Consider the following 22520-nt stretch of genomic DNA (forward strand, 5'->3'; position numbering starts at 1 on the left):
GAAAAAGCAATATCTGGCCTAGAACTAATCATTGCATACATCAAGCTACCGATTATATTAGAATAAGGTACTTTTTTCATAAAATTAGATTTATCATTAGATAAAACAATTGTAGCTTTTAATCTAAAATGAGCACCTAATGGAACATTTAAAAATTTTGCTTCACACATTTTATAAATTTCAAGAATCCTTCTAATATAACCAGACTGAGACAGAAATAAGTAGCCTTTTGTTCTATCTCTCACAACATCCATTCCCAAAATTCTTTTAATAGGACCTAAGTCTTTCATTTCAAATTTAGAGTTTAACATGCGTTTCAATTTATTTAAGGTAGGTTTGTTTTTGGAAACTAGAAGCATATCATTAACATATATTAAAAGATAAACATAATCATCATGTTCAGATTTCATATAATACACACAATGATCATAATTGCATCTAAGAAAACCAATAAAAAGAACAAATTCATCAAAACTTTTATACCATTGCCTTGAGAACTGTTTCAACCCATATAATGATCTATGTAACAAGCAAACCTTCTATTCAGTACCAGGTTTTACAAAACCTTCAAGTTGCTCCATGAATATTTGTTCATCTGGTTTTCCATGCAAGAAAGTTGTAATGACTTCCGTTTGTTCAACTTCCATGTCAAACAATGCTGCAACAGACAAAATGAGTCTAATGGATGTATGTTTGACTATGGGAGAAAAAACCTCATGATAATCCACTCCTTCCCTTTGAGAAAAACCTTTTGCCATAACTCTAGCCTTAAATCTAGGTTCCTCTATCCTAGGTATTCTAGGTTTTCTTTTGAATACCCATTTGCAGCCAATTACTTTCTTGTTGGCCTATCCACTAAAGACCATGTATTATTTTTCCATAAAGAAAGCATTTCATTTTTCATGGCTCTCTTCCACTGAGAACTATATTTACTATCACAAGCTTGCTTCTAATTCAAAGGTTCATCTATTTCAATCACATCACCTATTTGAAAGGCATAGGATATAAAATTTGTTTGTGAAAATCTAGCAGGAGGTTTTGTTTCTCTTCTAGTTCTATCTCTTACTAATTGATAATTGGTTAAGTCTGGATTTTCATTAGTATGTGAACTCTCACCATGACCTGTAGTGGTGGTTACTGATTCGAGCCTAAGATTTTGCACTTTAGAGCACGAATTAAATCCAAACCCAAATCAGGTCTACCACTTGACTCCTAAGACTTAGTAAAAGAAGATGAAATACTATGAGTACTTTTAACAAGTGTCTCCATCTCAAACTGAACCTGCTCAGTTGATTTATTAGTAGAGAAAAGATCTTTACAAAATTTAAATTCATTAAAAGTAACATCCCTACTAACAACACACTTTTTCTCATCAATCAACCAAAATTTATAACCCTTTGTACCTTATGGGTGGCCTAGGAACACAACTTTTAGAGCTCTTGGATTTAACTTTCCCTGATTCACATGCACATATGCTAAACAACCAAATGGTCTTAAATGATTAAGAGATGGTGGTCTATTTGACCACATTTCCATAGGTGTTTTAAAGTCTAACATAGATGATGAGGATCTATTTATCAGATAACATGCAGTTACTAGAGCTTTTGCCCAAAATTTTTTACTCAAACCTGAATAAGACATTATACACCTAACCTTATTAAGAATTGTTTATTCTTTCTTTCAGTAAGACCATTCTATTGAGAGGTTTCAGTATAAGTTCTATGTCTAAGAATGTTATGTTTTTTATAAAAATCAGAAAACAATTTATTACAATATTCAAGCCTATTATCAGTTCTAAGAACTTTAATTCTTTTCGCAGTTTGATTTTCAACCATCGTTTTCCAGTTCTTAAAACAATTAAATGCTTCATCCTTTTGTTTTAGAAAATAAACCCATTCTCTCCTAGAGTATTCATTAATGAATGTGATAAAATAATGGGAATTTGATAAGGAATTTGGAACTTAAGGAGATCCCCACAAATCAAAATGCACATAGTCTAAAATACCTTTGGATCTATGAGTGGCAAATGCAAATTTCAATTTATGAGATTTACCAAGCACACAATTTTCATAGAAATCAAGATAAGATATGGTTTTTGAATCAATTAATTTATGCTTAGTCAATTCATGCAAGCCAACTATACTAATGTGCCTTAATCTCTTATGCCACAGTGTAGTTTCATTTTTAATATCAATATCAAAATTCATAACATCAAAAACTACATTACCATCCAAGATATATAAAGCATGTGACAACTTTTCTTTCATCACAACCAAAGATCCTTTTGTTACTTTTAACATACCATTTTCTAATTTATAAGCAAAACCACTTGAATCTAAAAGACCCAAAGAAATTAAATTTCTTCTCAATTGTGGTACAAGTCTAACATTCTTTAGGATTCTAATAGAACCATCATGCATTTTAAATTTCATATTGCCAACAACAATAACATCACAGGATTCATCATTTTTCATTAAAACTTTCCCCCTATTTACATACTTTAAATCAGTAAGCCATTCTTTCTTTGGTGTCATATGAAATGTGCAACTTGAATCTAATACCCACTTCTCATCTAGAACTCTTTCAGATAGAAGTAACACTTCAACACTTCATAGCCATCCAAAAAATTTTCCAATTCTTGCTTTTTAGAATTATTAACATGTATTTTCTTTTTCTCAAGACAGTTTCTTTTAAAATGACCTTCCTTATGACATTGCTAGCATGTTTTCTTAGACCTAGTAGGTTTTTTCTCTTTTTGACTATTACTTTTATCAGACCTACCTCTAACTTGAAGACCTTCACACATTGACTTTTTCTCAAATTTTATTTCTAGGTCTTTAGATCTTAATGCACCTAGAACTACTTCTAATGATAATGACTCTTTACCATACTTAATGGCTGCTTTCACATCTTTAAAAGATTCAGGCAAAGAGTTTAAAATTATTATTGCTTGATTTTCATCAGATATCTTTTCATCTATACTATTCAAAGAGTTTATCATCTAAAGATTTTGTTAAGTCCATTTTAAAGCCAAAAAATTGTTTTTTCAAATAAATTTTGTTTGTCAAGGATTTAGTCATATACAATGATTCAAGTTTTAGCCATACTTTAGTAGCAGTGTCAACATCATCAATCTTTCTCAAAACATTACTAGATAAATGTAATATAAGCAAGCTATAGGCAATTTCCATTACCTCTGCTTTTTTTGCATCAGTCATACCTTTTGAAAAATCGGATTGACTCCTAAGAGCTTCGACACAATTCTAGTGTACCACGATTACGTACATCTTTTTTCTCCAAATATTAAAATTTCCCCTTCCATCGAATCTTTCAATACCAATCCTAGTCTGTCCTATCTCCTTTTACTTTAAAATCTTTTAATTTTTTTTTTTCAAAAAAATGTTAACAGTATCACAGAAGCATAGGTACACAATCAAAGAATTATCATAGATAGGACATCGATAAAGTAGTGAACAAAATTCAACAAAAAATACTCAGTATAAACCCTAAACAAAGCTTTGATACCACTTGTTAGATTTCAAGATCATTATTACACTGAGTTTCAATTCCAGATTCACATATATGAGAAAGGGTTTTAAGAAACACAAATAATCAAATCAAGATGCAAAAGATTTAATTGGTTTGAGTTACCAAATTGAAACCCTACATCTAAGGCAGAGACAAAACTCTAGTCGAATCCATTATGAATCAAAACAAAAGTTTAACTTACAATACAACAAACCTTCAACCAAGACGTAGAAACACCAATAAGATTAACTGATAACATGAGCCCAATAACAAGTCATAATACACAAAATCAGAACCCCTTCACTCGGTCAAAGAAATCTAGAAGATTTCCTCTTTAACTCAAACCATAAAAAGACTTCTAATGAGAAAACCTGAGCAGCCGAAATCGAGAGAGAAAAAAACAGAAGCTTCCACCTTTTCTACCATATTTCAACCATCCAAGGAAATGACTTTTAACCCTAAAGTTTAGAAAAAATGACTACAAAGACTAAATTACCCTCCGACTTATAAGAAGATTTAACAAACCTTATAATCATCACACAATTATGATTATGCCGTTTAGGTTTAAGCCACACTACATCACAGTAAATCAGTTGGAAATGAAGGCTAGCAGTGCTTAAGGAAGCACATGAGAAGGACATAATAAGAACCAATCGTTTAGTCAAAGTTGGAAATCTACCTAGAAGAAAGTTGTGTAAAGACTGTTGAGTGTTCAATCATATCAGATTTTAATACACTTCTATGGTGGCAAGACAATCCAAGCAAGGACAAAATGTTTTCGCTTAAGGCAACTGAAATCGTGGCTTCTAAGAGAACATTAAGTTTTTCTTCTAAAGTAATATAAGAAATCTTTAGTTATAGAAACTATAAATATGTTTATGTATGAAGGTGATTGGGTTAGAATCATGCATTAGATGAAAAAATATGTAAAGTTAGTCAATTACTTTGTACAAATATCTATTCCTTCTACTTATCATTCATTTCCTTGGTTGGCAATCTGATTACTTATTTATGAGCAATGTTATATGCACATTTTTTTGCACATAATTTGGACATGTAAATGATGTGTCATCATTTGATTGAGTGTTACTTTTTCTTTAATTCAAAATTATCTAATTGCATGATAATATATTATCTGTGTATCCAAATTATATATAAAAAATGTGTACACATAGTTTTATTATTTATTTATCTATGCCATTTACTTTCATGCAGATTTATAGTGAAATTGAGGTTACATTGCCTCTAAAAGGAAGAAGTTACCCTTCTTTTAGGCCAGCCACTACACATGAGCCACCTATAGGTAATAAACAAGGTGTTTCTTTAAAATTTGGCCACTTAGCATGAAAGACAATCTCTAATGCAGCAGTAAAGGAATAAAAAGTATTGAAAACTTAAGTTAAAGAGATTGATAATAGGTTTTGTTAGTTTTGCTAATTTTGTTGTGACTGTAAATAGGAGAATGGGATTGAATTTGTCTTTTTGTTTGATAGGTAATAGTGTTTACTTGTAATAATGCTTGCTACTTAGCTCATTCATATGCTTTGTCCTAATTTGTTCCTTGTATTGTATTTGTGATTCTCCAAACCAAAATATTGTAGAATTGATGAATGTTTTTATGTTTTGTCTTTTGTAATGAGCAATCTGTATTTGTTATTCAATTAATTAAAGAAATTCCGTTGGAAGATACTTGAATTAAATTTGCATTTTAATTCTCGTAGTCGATTAGGGTTAAGCTTGTATCTATAGTATTGAGTCAATACAAGTCGAGCTTAAACATCACTCGACGCATTGAGCTCTAACTTGAGCATATATCCTTCAAAACTCATTGAACTTCATTGAATCTAGGCTCAAGTTCAACTCTTCTTATGATAAGTTGAGCTTGAGTAAGTTAAAACTCAAACTCAACTCAATTAGAGTCCATCCCTAATTTTAGATTAATAATTTGCCTTGTGAATAAACAGTGCAAAATTTTGCACTAGACAATAAAATCTTGTGATTATTTAGTACATGTCCATGTGAATTTTCAATAATTCTACGCATTATTATAGATCTTAGGTAGCCTAGATGGATATGCCAAAACATAAATACTTTTGGATCAAAGAACTTTTTATTTGATATTGCGTAGTTTTCAATTGTCTTTATAATTATTTAATATAATTCTGATGATAAAGTGGATAATTTTTCTAGTACAAGCCTTTTTCTGGAGGCATTACCAATTATACAAAGAAATTTTGCAGTTTCACTCATGGTTTTTATGTGATAACATTATTTCTTATATCTTTAAACCTAAGTAGATTTTTTTTTTAGGATTTACTTGAATATAATGCATCATTTATGTTTAATTTGTTCTCATTTTATAACAAAATTGTGGCTTTTCTGAAGCTTTCAACAAAATTTATTGATCCTAAAATTGTGTTTACTTTAGCTTTAATTGGTGCTAAACTTAAAAAAATTTTCTTTTCTTTAAGAATTATGTGTGTTGTTGCATTGTCCACCAAACACATATCTCCATCATCAACTTTTAAAGTTTTTATGTTTTAATTTTGGAGTTTATATTATTTCATTTAAAAATTACGTTAATCATAACATATACAAAATAGTATAATGGAAAAAAACATGGGAATAAAACACAAAATAATATTCATAACTCCAAAATAAGGATTTATGATGGATTTTAATTATGAACATTTTTAGGCATGCATGTTATTAGTCAAATGACTTATATGTTTATTCTTGAAAGAAGTCTTAAAACATCAAAATTCGTTAGATCAACATGATCTAAATCATCAAAAGAATCGATTATATTTTTACAGATGTTTAATATAGATCCACCCAATGTTTGTGTATACTATAGATATGCAACCAATGACATTTATAACTAAACTTATTATTTGATGGTTTACTCTGCATTATTTTTTATTTTGTTTCAATCTTAGTCCACTTCTAGACATATTATTGGGATTTTCTATTATAATCATTTTTGAGTTGAAATTGTTTCATCCAAGACCTTACTCACACCCATGATAATTACTTCTAGTAGTTGCATTCACTTTAAAGAACGATATAATGTTTGTGGGACAAGTTAGATGGTTTTTCATTAACAAAAAAATATAACATTAATTTAGAATTTCTTTTTCTGATATTGTTATTATAGGAACATATTAAAAGGATGAAATGTGGAGAATATTTTCTCTTTCAAATTACTTTAATTAGGGAAAAATTATAATTTGCATTTACAAATATGAAATAATTATAAAAATTGACATAACTACCATTTGTTTTTCTCAAAAGGAAAAATAAATATAATAAAAAACTTAAACAGAATAATAATTGAAATAGTCATAGTTTGTATTTTATAAATAGGATAATATCATATTGAGATATCTATATTTGCATAATATACATAAAATAATAACATAATTAAAAGATAACTAATATTAAAATATAATTAAAAGATAACTAGTATTAAAATTTATCTAAGTAAATTATATTGATATTGTGTTATAAATATAATAATCATACGTATAAGAAGAAGAGTTGAGAGATAGATTTATATTATAACCGAAGGAAATAAGAGTTGACACAATTGAGAGGCAAGTTGAGAAACGTGAATATAAGTTACTTTTATGAATGAATTCCATTTGTACAAGATGAGAGGCATTTATAGCGCACAAGATTTGTCTTTAATGCCTTGATTGTCCGCATAAAAATTAAAAACTCACTCTCCTTTCTACCATGCGCCCTCAATTTTAATTGCATTCTCACTGCATCAATTGAATTGATTAGCTGGAAAGCTACTTGGATAGGTAACAATTATTTTACAATAGCTTTAAACTAATTAGTTTTAGAAGAAGTTCAGTTACGGTTTGAATTCATTTAACTTAAATTTAAATTGAGTTCAAACTAAAAAGATCAATTGATTTTTAAATCAAATTAAATTCTAGCTAAAGTTAGTTTCACTTAATTTAATTTGAGTTTTGATTCAGATTTTTGGTTTAGATTCATAATTCATTAGCAAAATAATATTGTTTGGTTTATTATTAGGTCAAATGATATCATTTTATCAATAAACAATAAACTTGAGTCACTGATTTGAATTATAAATTTAAACTAAATTAAGTTGAATCATTTTTTATTTGATCCAAATTTGAATTTTTTTTAATTTTGATTAACAAATTCAAATCAAACCATTTTTATTTAAACTAAACTCAAATTAAAGGATGTTTAAGCTCAACTTAGTTCACATAAGCTCTATCTATTCCGAAACTTCAGGAGTAATTACAAAGTTTCGTAATTACATATATTAGCATTTCTTAAGTTGATTCAAATGAATTTTAATGATTAATTCTCACATAGGCATTGTTCGGACATGTTCAAGACTCAATCATCTCAAAGTCAATGATTGATTCTCCCCAAGGACAAAATCACAATGTTGATTGTTTAGTTTTCTACACAGAGTTACACTAAATCAAATTATAAATCATATTATATATATATATATATATATATATATATATATATATATATATATATATATATATCTATAAAATTATGTGTACCTATTTTTGGTACATAATTTGTGTACATAGATAATGTGTTATCATGTGATTGAATGTTTATTTATTATATGATAACACATGTTTTAAAATCACCTAATTATATAATGACACATCATTGTGTACATGAATTGTGTATAAAAAATGAATACACATAGTATTACTCTATATATATATAAAACTATATTTGACAAACTTTTTTAATAAATAATTAGATGTATAATTTATTTTTTTATATTTATTTTGTTATTTCTTTTACATGTATATTGAATATATATTGCATATTTATTTTACATTTACATGTTGATATTATGTTTTAAAAATTATAATTTAATTAATTTTATTAAATAATATATATTAAAAATGGATGGACCCCGCCCGGGGTACCGCAGAACATGGCCATAAAAAAACTGGTAGTAAATAATGTTTTGATGCAAATAAAGAATTAGAAACCTTTAATGGATTAATGTTAATATTCACAAGGCAAAACATTGTGTTGATAGTTGCTCGTCTTTTTAAATCATGACGCCAATATGTAATAAAAGGGCAATTTGGCCATTTAATTAAATATTTGAATAAATATATATATGTATATATATATTTATAAGCCAGTTGTTTAGTATAAGATTGTGAGAAACACAGATTCTATTTCCCCCCACTTGTGTGCAGGCGTAACGCACTCTTCCTGCCATTTATATTTGTCTAAGTAACGCCTGCTAGACATAACTCTCCTGGAAGATGTTTTGGAGGGATAACGGTATAAAAGAAAAGAAACAGTTTTCTGAATGACTATCTGCTGGGTTTTCATGTTTGTTTCCTTTGCACAAAGAAAAGAATTTTCATCTCCACTACATAATTGTTACATTGCCAGCAACCTTTTCTTATACAGCCAAAGAGAAAGAAGAATCTTCCCTTCGTCGATCAGAGAAAAAGGTCATCGAGGAGAGTACTGCCATGCGAAGACGGATGTGATCGCCAGAGGAGAGATAGGCTTTTGAACCACCCTTCCCTACTGTATCTATGTTCTGTGAAAGCAGTTGATATTTGTTGTGTGTGTATATATATATATATAAGTGTTTCCGGATGTTTAGTTATTATGATTATATATGTATATTCCTTTTATATATATATATATATAAAAAAGAAGATTAAGTGCACAAATGCATACGTGAACTCATAATTAATTAAGCGGTGATGATGGGTTGCAATATAATTGTTGAAATAATCGTTTTATGAATTGATGGAATGTGATTCGGTGGTTAGACATACAAGAAAGAAAATCTGTGAATGGTTTCCAGAAAAAAAAAAAACAAAAAAGAGAAACGTAGGCTGTCTATATCTCTTATTTCAATAATTTTCTGTGATTATGATTTTTGTATGTATGTGTATGATTATGCTGTAGAGGTTTTCTTTTGATTTCCATGAGGATTGAAAGTGAGGATTTTAGGATAGACGCTTTAAAAAAAAAAAAAAGAAGAGAAGAGAAGGAAGGATTCTGTAAACATGGCTATCTTTCCAAATCAGAAATTTTTTTTAGAGTTTATCGGCAGAATTGACGCACTGCCCAGAAATACATCTTGCATGCTAAACGTACGGTATACACACCTGGTAAAAGCGGAAACTTCCATCGTTTGGCTTAAAGGCAGAATCTCTGCCACCAATTACAGATGAAAATATTACAGCATGCATTAGATTTTATTTTCAGCTGCAGTGGCATGTGTGTATCCACACGCGTTATGGTGTGCATGTATAAAATTCCAATAACTCTCCCCATGCCTGGTTTGTCATGAAGTTGTGGAAAATTTTGAGTGGCTAATTGTGCTGGATTTTTTTTTATTATTAAATGTATGACTTATCTCTTTGGATGAATCATCATCATGAGCCGGATTGCATTATTAAAATTGGCATGTGCTAAGAATTGGAATGCTGAATTTATAAAGTAATAATATGTTACGTGCGCTTCATCATGCAAAGTTTGGCTTGTTGCATTGATTAAGTAAATAACATAACTTAATAGGTGTTTTCTTATTTCTTTTCTTTTAATGGCTGAATGAATGAATTGAAGTTCAATCCTTGAAATTTAGTGGATAAAAATTTCATAGATTAAGATAGTTATAAACAGAGGTATAGCCAATTAATGAGACATCTTGACTCCGCAAAAAGAGAAAACAAAATTAATTTGATATGTGATGTTAACGTGAGTGACACCTGAGACGGGTGTATCTTGATTCCACATAAAGAGAAAACAGAACTAATTTGATATGTGATGTTAACGTGAACGACACCTGAGATGGGTGTTCGGATTTGGTGAAGATGGATATATAATATAACTAAACCAGATGCCCTCCAAAATGATGACGTAAGAAGCACCTGAGATGGGTGTCCAGTTGGATATATCAAGGATGGGTGTGACAGTGAGACTCCATCGAAAATATCCATATGAAATATCAAATTTATTAAAAAGGTCTATTGAGTGTTACAATTTATATATTTATTTTGGGGTGTTGCAGGTATGAAAAATAACAGGGCAGACGGGGAGGTGAGTGGATTAACACGCTGAACTACGCTTTGGCTATAATTATTTTATTTTTATTCCGATCATTTTCACAATAATTTACTTTATAGAATCCATGCATTTCGAAACTATCAATTTATTTATATTCACTAAATTTTACTTTGAGACATTTTGACATAATTTTCTTTTATATTCCAATAAGTATTATGTGATGATTTTTCATAAACATCAAATTGTATATGATAGTTTTGATTATTTAAAAAAAAAATTAAATTAATTACCGCTAAGAGGTCCGTTTCCGGAATGGGATGTTGCACAAGAATTTACTACCTTTTTCCTTTTGGCTTTGGATTCCATCAACAAGTCAAGTATCTTCTTCATATTTTATGTTAGAGTCCTGACTTTTGTCTATAAACATCACCAATATTGTCTTACAATTAATTTTTACAGCTACCTCTTGAAAAAAATCAGCTTGTATGACAGCAACTGAGAACAAATGGCTGAAGGCATTCTATTTAGCGTTGCGGGCAAAATCTTGGAAGGTTTGGGATCCTTGCTTCTCCGAGAAGGCAAATTGAAAAGGGGTGATAAGGATGAGATTCAAAAACTCAACAAGACTGTCAACACTATCAAATCAACACTTCTTGATGCTGAGAAGCAGCACAACAAAATGAACCAACAGGTAACTGATTGGATCCAGAGGCTTAAAGGTGCTTTTTATGAGGCAGATGACTTGTTAGATGATTTCTTTACTGAACTTCGACGGCGAGAGGTGATGATTGGAAACAAATTGGCAAATGACGTACGGATCTTTTTCTCCAAATATAATCAAATTGCATATAGCCTTAGAATGGCTCATAAGATTAAGACTATCAGGGAGAAACTAGATGACATTAAAAATTATAAGCATTTCCACTTTTTTGAGTGTCTTGTTGAAAAGGGAGTCATAAGTATAAAAAGGGAAACTCACTCTTTCATACATGTAGAAAAGGTAATTGGAAGAGATAATGATAAAAGTAAAGTTATAAGACTTGTATTGGACTCAAATGATTATGTGAATGTTTCAGTTATTACCATAGTTGGACTAGGAAGAGTAGGAAAAATCAGACTTGTTTAGCTTGTTTATAATGATGAGAATGTCATAAACTATTTTCAATTAAGGATGTGGGTGTGTGTCTCTGAGGATTTTACTGTAAAGACAATTGTTGAAAAGATAATAAAATCTGCAACTCGTAAAGAACTTGGAAATTTTCATTTGAACGAATTGCAAGAATTCCTTAGAAAAGAAATTGATGGGAAAAGATATCTACTAGTTTTGGATGATGCATGGAATGAAAAGCAGAATAAATGGGATGAATTGACTGATCTATTAATGAATGGTTCAAAAGGAAGCAAGACACTAGTTACTACACGTATTAAAGAAGTTGCTAAGGTTACTAGCAAACTTGAATCTTATGTCTATACCTTGACAGGACTAGATGAAAAAACGTTTTGGTCGTTGTTTACCCAGAAAGCCTTTCAACATGAGGTGGAACCAAAAGATTCAAAATTAATAGAGATAGGAAAAGGGATTGTAGCAAAGTGTGGTGGAGTTCCTCTTGTCATAATGACAATAGCACAATGATTGTCTGGTAATAATAAGGAAGATGATTGGCTGAATTTTAAGGAAAATGAAATGTCAAAGGTGATTAAAGAAGAAAGTGATATTTTACCATTGCTCAAGCTCAGCTATGATCATCTCCCTTCAAACTTGAAACAATGTTTTGCTTATTGTGCATTGTTTCCTAGGGATTATAAGATTAAGAAGCAAAAATTGATTCATCTTTGGATGGCACAAGGGTTTCTTCAAATGTCAAACAGAGAGTGTCTAGAAGATGTTGGTGATAAATATTTTTTGACTCTACTTTCAGGATCATTTTTCCAAGATCCAGAATATGATACATGGGGCAATGTAGTCGCTTGTAAGATAAATGATCTTATGCATGACCTTACACAATTGGTTGTAGGAACTGAATGCACCATGTACACTTTTGAAAAGGTTGAAAGTATGAATGTAAGATGTCGCCATTTGTCACTAGATTGTGGTGAAGTAAAAGCATCATGGAAATTTCCAGCTGTGTTATATAGTGGAAATAATATAAGAACTTTGCTTTTATTTTGTAGATTAAATTGGGGTTTCAATTTGGATCATGGTGATGAAATTTTAACTAGTTATGCATACTTACGAATATTGGACTTTGGAGGGTTAAAATTTCAGAAACTATTGAGTTCAGATGGGGAAGTTTTGAGTTTAATTGGTGAATTGAAGCACTTGCGATATCTCAATTTTTCTGGTGTTGATATTAAAATACTTTCTGATTCATTGTCAAGACTAATAAATCTGGAAACATTAGATCTGTCTTACTGTAGTGAGCTTATGGACCTACCAAGAGATGTTAAAAAAATGGTGAACCTTAGACATCTTATAAACAAAAAGTGTGATTCTTTAACAGGAATGCCATATGGACTGGGGAATTTAACTATTCTGTAGACTTTACCACTATTTGTGGTAAGCAAATAGTCCAAAAGAAAAAGTAATCATACTGGGACAAAGGAATTATATGGGCTGAACAACTTGAGAGGAAAACTCAGGATTAAAAACTTAAAATTTGAGGCAAGTAGAAAGTTGGCCAACTTAGAAAGGAAGGAATTTCTTTGGTCTCTGACATTGGATTGCGGAAGAAGTGATGATAGAGACGTTCAAGGAAATGAAGGAATAGATGAAGTAGAGGTGTTAGAAGGTCTAAAGCCACACCCAAATCTTAACAAAATCAGTATTCGTGGGTCTTCAATTAGTATTAAAAAATGTAGAAGATGCAAACATATCCCACCATTAGATAAATTGCCATGTTTGAAGACTGTGTCTTAGCCATCTAGATGATCTGGAGTACATTTCAGATGAAGCAAATAAGAGTTGGTCCACATTGCCAGCAACATTCTTCCCATCCCTAGAGCAATTCACCCTTTACGATTGTCCTGAATTAAAGGGATGGTGGAGGAAGCTTGATTATAATGATACAGAGTTGCCTTCATATCCTTGTCTTTCCAAATTGGATATCCAAAACTGCCTCAATTTGATGTTCATGCCACTGTACCCATCTTTGGTAGAATTGAAATTGCTCGAGACTAGCTCGAAGCCGCTGCAGCGGATGATGACGATGACGTTGAAGAATAAAGGGGATCCATCAACTTCCTCTTGATTTTCTGCCCCTCTCTCCAATTTAAAGTCAATGCTTATGTTCAAAATTCTTGATCTAGAATCTCTTCCAGTGGGCGCTATGCCAAATCTAACTGCTCTTGTGGATTTGAAAATTTTGTAACGTCCAAATATTACTGAACTGGATCAAGCATTAAAGTTTCTCCCATCTTTACAAAATTGAGAAATTACATCCAATGAAGAACCTGAGCCGGAATGGGAAGTTATTCATCGTATGGGTCTTCGTTTCATACCCGATTTTGGTTGAATCTAAGGGAGACTTCTTCTTAAACAGGTCAATACTTCTCAATCAATCATTCTTAGTACTTCTATTTTCCTATGGCTATTTTTGAGTAAATATTTGTCCTTCTAATGTCTTCTGGTTCAGTTCCTTGTTATTCTATTTGCAATTGTTATGCTGCTTCAACAAATATGCAGATGCAAGAATTATCAACTATCTGCTAATATTTCTTATTCTTGTGTTTACTAGGGTGAATAAAAAACTCAAACAACTCTCTGTATATGTTAAATATAATATTTTCTGGCTATATTACAAAACGTAATCTTATTTCCTTATCATTTGGATAATGTAAACAGTTGTGTACCTTGAAATAGAGCATTTGGGATTATTTTAACTAGGGGTACGAGCCAAATTGACACTAGCAGCTTGGCTTATTCAAGCTTGAAATGAACAATCATGAATCAAGCTTGAGTCATAGGTATGTGAAGCTATGAAGTTCAACTTTGAACTCAAGCTATGAGAGCGTTCAATTAGTAGGCTTGCAAGCAAATTACATACATAGATAAAATAACATCGTTTTATCTAATTAAAAATGATATTGCTTTGCATTGCTTACATAATCTAATACTAGAGCAAAATAATGTCTTTTTGCTATGTAACTATAGTCAAAACAATGTTTTTATTTTTCAAATTTATCAAAGTTAGTTCATTTTCAATGTGATGAATTATCATAGTTTTATACCCTAATCTCTTTCTCAGACAATCCCTTGAACTTCAAATCTTAGTTATTTACACTGTAATCATAGTTGACATTACATATCATACAAAGGCTAAACGATTTCTTCCATAAGTTATTAGTTTTGACTCGATAAGATTTCTTATTTATCTGTTTAATAAGAATTATTCTATGAAATTGTTGGTTGTTATTTGTGAAATTATTGTGAAGTGTCGTGGTTCTTCCTTCGAATATACATTGTTTTGGCTATTGTTGTCGGTCAAATCGCAAAGCTTTTAGCTTTTGCACTTATTGAGTTCGTAAAAAACAATTTAAAAGCCTAGAGGGTTTTGGGATGTGCGCCCACTTAATTTAAAAGCGATGATTTAAAAATTTAGGTTTAGCCTTTAGCTTTTAGCTTTTGCACTTATTGAACCCGTAAAAAACAATTTAAAAACCTAGAAGGGACGTTTGGTTTGGGGTATTAAAGATTACTCTAATAATATATCTTTTTATTATTTATATTATTTTGCTTGATTTATAAGTAATAAAATATTCTAATAATATTTTAGTATCAATAGTGATATGATAGAAAATATAAGAGGTAATCTGATTACCACTTCTACCTTAAATATTAAAAGATTACCAACGTAATCTTCCTTTTATTATAACTATATCCTTATTTATTAATTTTTTTATGGTAAAAGTAATCTTATTTTCAATTAATATAACAAATAACATAAAAAAATATTTTAGAATAATTATACTTAAGGGTATTTAAGTAGAATAATATATTAATATTCTTTTGTTATTTCTAACTAAATGCAATAATTTATTTATACCTACCCAATTTATCAAATTTTATTAAACATAGTAATAATTTAGACCCAGTAATCCTCAAGGTAATTTATCTTCAAAGTAATCATCTAATTTTAATAATAAAACATTCCTCAAACCAAATAGCCCCAAAGGGTCATGGGATGTGTCCCCATTTTTAAGGTGGCTCGTGTCGAGATCCGAAGGGCAAGTTTAAAATGACCTGTAAAAATTTAAAAATATTTTTAAAATTAAAAGAATTAATTTTTGACTATTTATTTTCCAAAACACGTAGATTGACCCACCAAAAAAGCTCATAGAGATATGATTAAAGGGGTTATAGATTATGTCACCAACCAGGATTAGATTTCAACTGAATTTGTTTAAGCTCAAATTCGAGCTCAGCTCAAGCGAGCTCGAACTCAAGTTCAAGTTTGAAAGTTCAACATTTTCAAGCTTAAGATCAAGTTTTAAGGTTTTCGGCTTGTTAAGCTCGTAACCTTAAAAGTTTTGATACAAAACGACATCGTTTTTACTAATATATATTAAAACGACATCGTTTTAATAACACGCTAATTAAAAACTCAATTTGAACTCAAACCAAACTCAAGCTCAACTCTTTTGAAACGAGTTAAGCTCGAACTCAATTCTATGCAAATTCAGCTGAGCTTAATTCGATTCAAATGGAACCCTACCCCTGACCATAGTATTGAGACAAATGGGCCTTTTGGCGAGATTTGGCATGACAAAACTCCTAACATAGTGGGTTGAGTCAAATTTGGTACAGTTTAACTTGGGTAGTCACAAAGAATGTTGTGTATCTACATAATCTGTGCAAGAGGACAAAGACTCTCCAAATAAATTTTTAGGAATATGTTTTTAAATAAAGATATTTACTGACATGATCAATCTCAACTATCGTACCAGCATGAGTATTAAGACAAGCCCATTAATGCACAATTTGGATACGAAAACCAATTAATATTAAAGCGTTATTATCAGATGATTTCATCTGCTGCTAAATATTTTTTTCATCATTACATCACTACAAACTATCACAAGTGGGTTTACGAAACTTGTTTCTTTTTTTTCATTGATGGATTGTTATACAAGAGGACGAGCTTCTATAATTTAACCAAGTAAGAGCGGAAAGACTTTTGCTGTGTGGGAGTGTTTTTTGGAGGAGTTGTGTGTAGCTGTAGGTAGGAATGGATTTGAAACGAACTTCTTTAAGCTCAAGACAAGTTTTGCTTGAACTAGTACGAAATGAGTCTGTCATGATTGAATACAACCTCGAACACGAGTTGAGGTGTAATGAAAAAACAATCATGAGCCCAAACTTGAACAGGGGTGGTGCTCGATGGCTCTCCAACTAAGCATAGCTCACTCAATAATAATTTTCTTCTAAACAACATTGCGGTGCATTTAGAAGAAAATTTAGTTAAACCTACATTGTCGTCGATGTGTTTAGTCTTTCACCGCGCTACATAAAATTTTCACCTTTTTTCCCATTCTCTCACCTCAACGTCGCCTCCTCTAGTTCTTATGTTTGTCAACTATAACTTCAATGTCGTCGGCTGCTTTTCTCCTCATGTCTATTCAATTCGTTGCATTTCAATTTCTCTATTTTGATTCCTCCTCTCGTAAAAGTCTAGAGCAAGTTTTCACATTACTCCAACAAACTTTCAGAGTTTGGCAATGTCAATAAAGTAAGTCAACCAGTTTTTTCTTACTTAGTTTGAACTTTGAATGTTGTGAGTCTATGACTAGGGCTTGTGTAACAACCCCCATTCGGAAACATACCCCTAGCAGTAGTTATCCCGAAGTGACATGTCACATGTGGACATGTAAATAAATATTTAAATAAAAGAAAAAAATCACCAATTTATCCTGCATGAAGAATAAATATCATGTATTTATTGATAATAAATAAGCATGCCAAAAGGTGTCCCTGTTGAAATAAGTGGCTCTTTATGTCCCACATCTATTAATTTAATCTCTTTGTATTTTACCAAAGGCTATAAATAGAGGCCTTGGTTTTAGTTCAAAATCATCCCTAAGATAGTTGTAGTCAAATACAATTGTATTGAGAGAATCCTATTATTAGGGATCTCTAATAGTTTATGTTTCCTTTGTAACTATTCTTTGGAGATAGTGAAAGTAGTCAGCGGCGCCGAGGACGTAGGTATATTTACCGAACCTCATAAATTCTTGTGTTCTCTTTCTTTTATTTTTCTGCATTTTATTTTCTGCTTTCATTATTTATTATATTCAATAGCATAGAAGTTGTGTTTTGTATTTTCGCTGCACAACAAGTGGTATCAGAGCTTAGGTTTAGGACAATGAGTAGCTATTTATATGGTTATGTGCATGTCTAGGAAAATGCTGTCTAAGGAGGCTGGTTTTTAAGGAGGTTTTATCCCCACCAATCTTTCTTGAATACTTTCCTGGTGCATATATTATCATTTTTGGGCACTTACTACTATCCTAGGTTATAGTAATTTTGTTCTAGCTATTGAATATAAATTTGTGGAACTTGGTTATTTGAAAAACTATCTACCAAGTAAATCGTAGTTAGTAGAAAATGGCATCGACATCAACAAAGACAATTGTGACAACCGCAAAAATTGATGTGGAAAAATTTGATGGCCACAACAATTTTGGCTTGTGGCAATGTGAGGTGATGGACGCCCTGTGTCAAGAAAATCTTGATATAGCTCTAAAGGAGGAAAAACCAGAGAAGATCGATGACAAAGACTAGGTGAGGATCAACCGTCAAGCTTGTGGTACAATTCGTACATGTCTTTGTAGAAAGCAGAAATATCCATTCACGAAAGAGACATCTGCAAGTCAAATGTGGAAGACATTAGAGAACAAGTATATGAAGAAGAGCGATGAGAATAGACTTTATTTGAAGAAGAGACTGTTCCATCTTCAATTGAAACCGGGTACAAGTATAAGTGATCATATTGATACTTTTAACCAGTTGATAGTTGATTTACTAAACCTAGATGAAACCTTCAAAGATAAAGATAAAGCAATGTTTCTACTAGGATCTCTTCCTGAAGAATTGGATCATTTAAGCATTACATTACTTCATGGAAAGGAGAAAGTGACTTACGATGAGTTATGTGCTGCTTTGAGTAATAATGAAATTCGAAAGAAAGATCAACAAGAGAATAGAAAGACAACTATTGAAGCCCTTATTGCAAGAGGACGAAGTCAAAGTCGAAAGCAAGAAAAAAGGGATAGATCTCAGAAAAGACCTAGTAAAGATTAATGTGCTTTTTGTCGAGAAAAGGGACATTGGAAGAAAGATTGTCCGAAGTTACAAAGGAAAGATAAAGGGAAGACCAAAGTTACTTCATGTGTAGTTGAAATTGAAAAAGATGGGTTAGATTTTGCTCTAGTAAGTCTACCAACGACATCTCAGTATGATGAATGGCTTCTAGATTCAGGTTGCACTTATCATATGTGTCCACATAAGGAATGGTTCTTCAATTATGAAAAACTAAATGGTGGAGTTGTTTTCATGGGCGATGATAGTCTTTGTAAAACTGAAGGGATAGGTTCAATCCGTTTGAAGAATAATGATGGGTCAACTAGAGTTCTGACAAACGTTCACCATGTACCACAGTTAAAGAAAAATCTCATTTCTTTGGGAGTTTTGGAATCTAAAGGCTTCAAGGTGTCAATACAAGATGAAGTCTTAAAAGTTATTTCTGGTGCTCTTATAGTGATGAAAGGTACAAGAAGAAATAACTTGTATTATTATAATGGTGGTACAGTTTTTGGATCAGCAGCTATAGTATCTAGAAAAGATATAGATGATGAAACAACCAAACTTTGGCATATGCGTTTGGGACATGCAGGGGAAAAAACCTTATTTAGTTTGGTGAAACAAGACTTATTGAAAGGAGCAAAGACCTGCAAGTTAGATTTTTGTGAGCATTGTGTCTTGGGAAAACAAACAAAAGTAAGATTTGGTACTGCAATTCATAATACTGAAGGTATTTTGGATTATGTTCACTCTGATGTGTGGAGACCTACTAAAACAGCTTCTTTGGGAGGTAGACACTACTTTGTTACTTTTGTTGATGACTTTTCTAGAAGGATATGGGTGTACACTTTAAAGAAGAAGAATGACGTATTAGGTGTTTTCCTGAAATGGAAAAAGATGGTTGAAACTTAGACTGGCAGAAAGATCAAACGACTAAAAACTGATAATGGTGGTAAGTATACTAGTGATCCGTTTTTTGAAGTTTGTCAGACTGAAGGTATTGTACATCATTTCTCAGTTAAAGGAATACCACAACAGAATGGGGTGGCTGAACGCATGAATCGAACCTTATTGGAGAAGGTTAGATGTATGCTGTCCAATGCTGGGTTAGGCAAACCATGATGGGTTGAGGCTGTTACTTATGCATGTCATCTCATTAATCGTTTACCATCCACTATAATTGAAGGGAAAACACCTCTTGAGGTATGGTCTGGAAAACCTGCTAATGATTATAATTCCTTACGTGTGTTTGGTTCAACTGTCTATTATTATACAAAGGAGTCTAAATTAGATCCAAGAGCTAAAAAAGCAATCTTTATAGGGATTAGTTCTTGAGTGAAAGGATATCGTCTGTGGTGTCCAAAGTTGAAGAAAATCATTCACAGTAGGGATGTTACCTTTGATGAATCTGCCATGTTGAAGAAGGTAACAAAGAAGATCGATGATACTCATCAGCAGGTGGAGTGTATTCCACAATAGGTGGAGTTTGAGACAATCACAACAATAAACCCAGTTAGAGTTATTAAAAATGATAGTGATACTCCAGTGGCAGAGGAGGAAAGTGAAGATGAAGAGGTTTCAACCCAAGAACCTCAACAGCAACAAGAATCAATTGCATCACATAGGCCAAAACGAGAAATATGTAAGCCTGCTCGATTTACTGATATGGTGGCCTATGCACTTCCAATTGTAGATGATGATATTTCTTCCATTTATAAAGAAGCAGTCAAAAGTCTAGAAGCTGAAAAGTGGAAGAAAGCCATGGATGAGGAATTACAATCCCTTCAGAAGAATGAAACTTGGCAGTTAGTTCAATTGCCAAAACACAAGAAGACAATTAGGTGCAAGTGGGTGTATGCAAGAAAAGATGGATTTCCTAACAAAGAAGATATTCGCTACAAAGCAAGGTTAGTAGCAAGAGGCTATGCTCAAAGGGAAGGGATTGATGAGGTATTTTCTCCAGTTGTTAAGAATTCCTCTATTAGAATGTTGTTGGCCTTGGTAGCACAATTGAATCTTGAACTAGTTCAACTTGATGTGAAAACTGTATTTCTACATGGTAATTTAGAAGAGGAAATCTACATGACTCAGCCTGAAGGATTTAAGGTTGCTGATAAAGAGAATTGGGTTTGCAAATTGAAGAGATCGTTTTATGGACTGAAACAGTCACCAAGACAGTGGTACAAGCGATTTGATCAATTTATGATGGAGCATAGGTGCACAAGAAGCAAGTATGATAATTATGTATATTTTCGCAGGCTACAAGATGGGTTTTTCATTTATCTATTATTGTATGTTGAGACTGTTGAGAATCCTATAGATATGATGACCAAGGTGGTAACAACGATCAAGTTAAATCATTGTTTGAACTTGATCAACATCCTACAAGCTTAAATTGCGTCGATAGGCGCATTTGAAGTCGTCGCTGAAGAAGAACGTATAAAGGAAATTTGGTGGGACTCGCTAAATCGCCAAGGTGGAGATTGTTGAAACAAGTGGCTCTTTATGTCCCACATCTATTAATTTAATCTTTTTGTATTTTACCAAAGGCTATAAATAAAGGCCTTGGTTTTAGTTCAAAATCATCCTTAAGACAGTTGTAGTCAAATACAATTATATTGAGAGAATCCTATTATTAGGGATCTCTAATAGTTTATGTTTCCTTTGTAACTATTCTTTGGATATAGTGAAAGTAGTCAGTGGCGCCGAGGACGTAGGTACATTTATCGAACCTCGTAAATTCTTATGTTCTCTTTCTTTTATTTTTCTGCATTTTATTTTCTGCCTTAATTATTTATTATATTCAATAGCATAGAAGTTGTGTTTTGTATTTCTGCGGCACAACAGTCCCAAAAATAAACTCAATAATTACAAACAATATTATTAATCCTAACGCGCATAATTCTCATAAAATATTGATTAAGACAACAAAACAATTATAGCCAGGTATGTAGCTTAGCGTGCTAACCCACTTACCTCCCCGCAGTCTCTCATACCTACAAATATAGAACAAAGAACACGGTGAGTATAAATACTCAGTAGTTATTCATGATTTTGATGGTATTCTTTATTGACCTTCTTCAATAGAGTCTTATTGTCGAACACATCTTAGGTGCAATTGGTTGGACATTTATCTCAAGTGTTTCTTAAGCCTTTAAATCGGAATGGGCATCTATCTCAGATACCCCTTCCATCTATGCACACCGAATTAAGAAGCTATCTTAGGTGTCTCCTACATTTATAACTAGGATGGACACCCATCTCGGGTGCCACTTATCTCGTATTGTTTAACAATTTATCCTTATTCCATTTCTACGGACTGAGACATCTTATCAATCAATTTGTGCATTCTCAATACCAAAACGTCTTATCAATTGGCCTTTGACGTAACTCAGTTATAATTATATACAATTATAACAATGCTTCTGGACCTAATCCATTACAACCCTTTACAAACTCTGCACCCGTTCCTATACCTATGCTCGAAAAGAGAATTGCTTTTTGAAACTTGACACAAGCATGCCATATTCGGCTTGAAAGTAACATAAGTGGTGAAAATGCAATACATGTGGTGCAAGTGTACCTTAGTTGTGTGGGTTTGCCCACATTGTAATAATTTGTAGGTGTGCAC

The 22520-nt window shown here is 31.8% G+C and overlaps 2 protein-coding genes across 2 annotated transcripts; both read left to right on the forward strand.

Annotated features, from left to right (window-relative positions):
• The first annotated feature begins 11764 nt into the window (after window positions 1-11764).
• LOC123226722 (putative disease resistance protein RGA3) lies at window positions 11765-12226 on the forward strand. The gene has a single exon (XM_044651255.1). The coding sequence runs from the start codon at window positions 11765-11767 to the stop codon at window positions 12224-12226; it is 462 nt and encodes a 153-aa protein (XP_044507190.1).
• A 51-nt stretch (window positions 12227-12277) lies between these two features.
• Window positions 12278-13132, forward strand: LOC123226723 (disease resistance protein RGA2-like). Its single transcript, XM_044651256.1, has one exon. The coding sequence runs from the start codon at window positions 12278-12280 to the stop codon at window positions 13130-13132; it is 855 nt and encodes a 284-aa protein (XP_044507191.1).
• Window positions 13133-22520: the final 9388 nt, after the last annotated feature.

This window comes from Mangifera indica, chromosome 10, assembly GCF_011075055.1.
Source record: "Mangifera indica cultivar Alphonso chromosome 10, CATAS_Mindica_2.1, whole genome shotgun sequence".
Classification (NCBI taxonomy): domain Eukaryota; kingdom Viridiplantae; phylum Streptophyta; class Magnoliopsida; order Sapindales; family Anacardiaceae; genus Mangifera; species Mangifera indica.

Excerpts from the sequence above, each read along its gene's own strand:
- LOC123226722 (XM_044651255.1), top strand. The coding sequence starts at position 11,765 with ATGTGGGTGTGTGTCTCTGAGGATTTTACTGTAAAGACAATTGTTGAA.
- LOC123226723 (XM_044651256.1), top strand. The coding sequence starts at position 12,278 with ATGTCAAAGGTGATTAAAGAAGAAAGTGATATTTTACCATTGCTCAAG.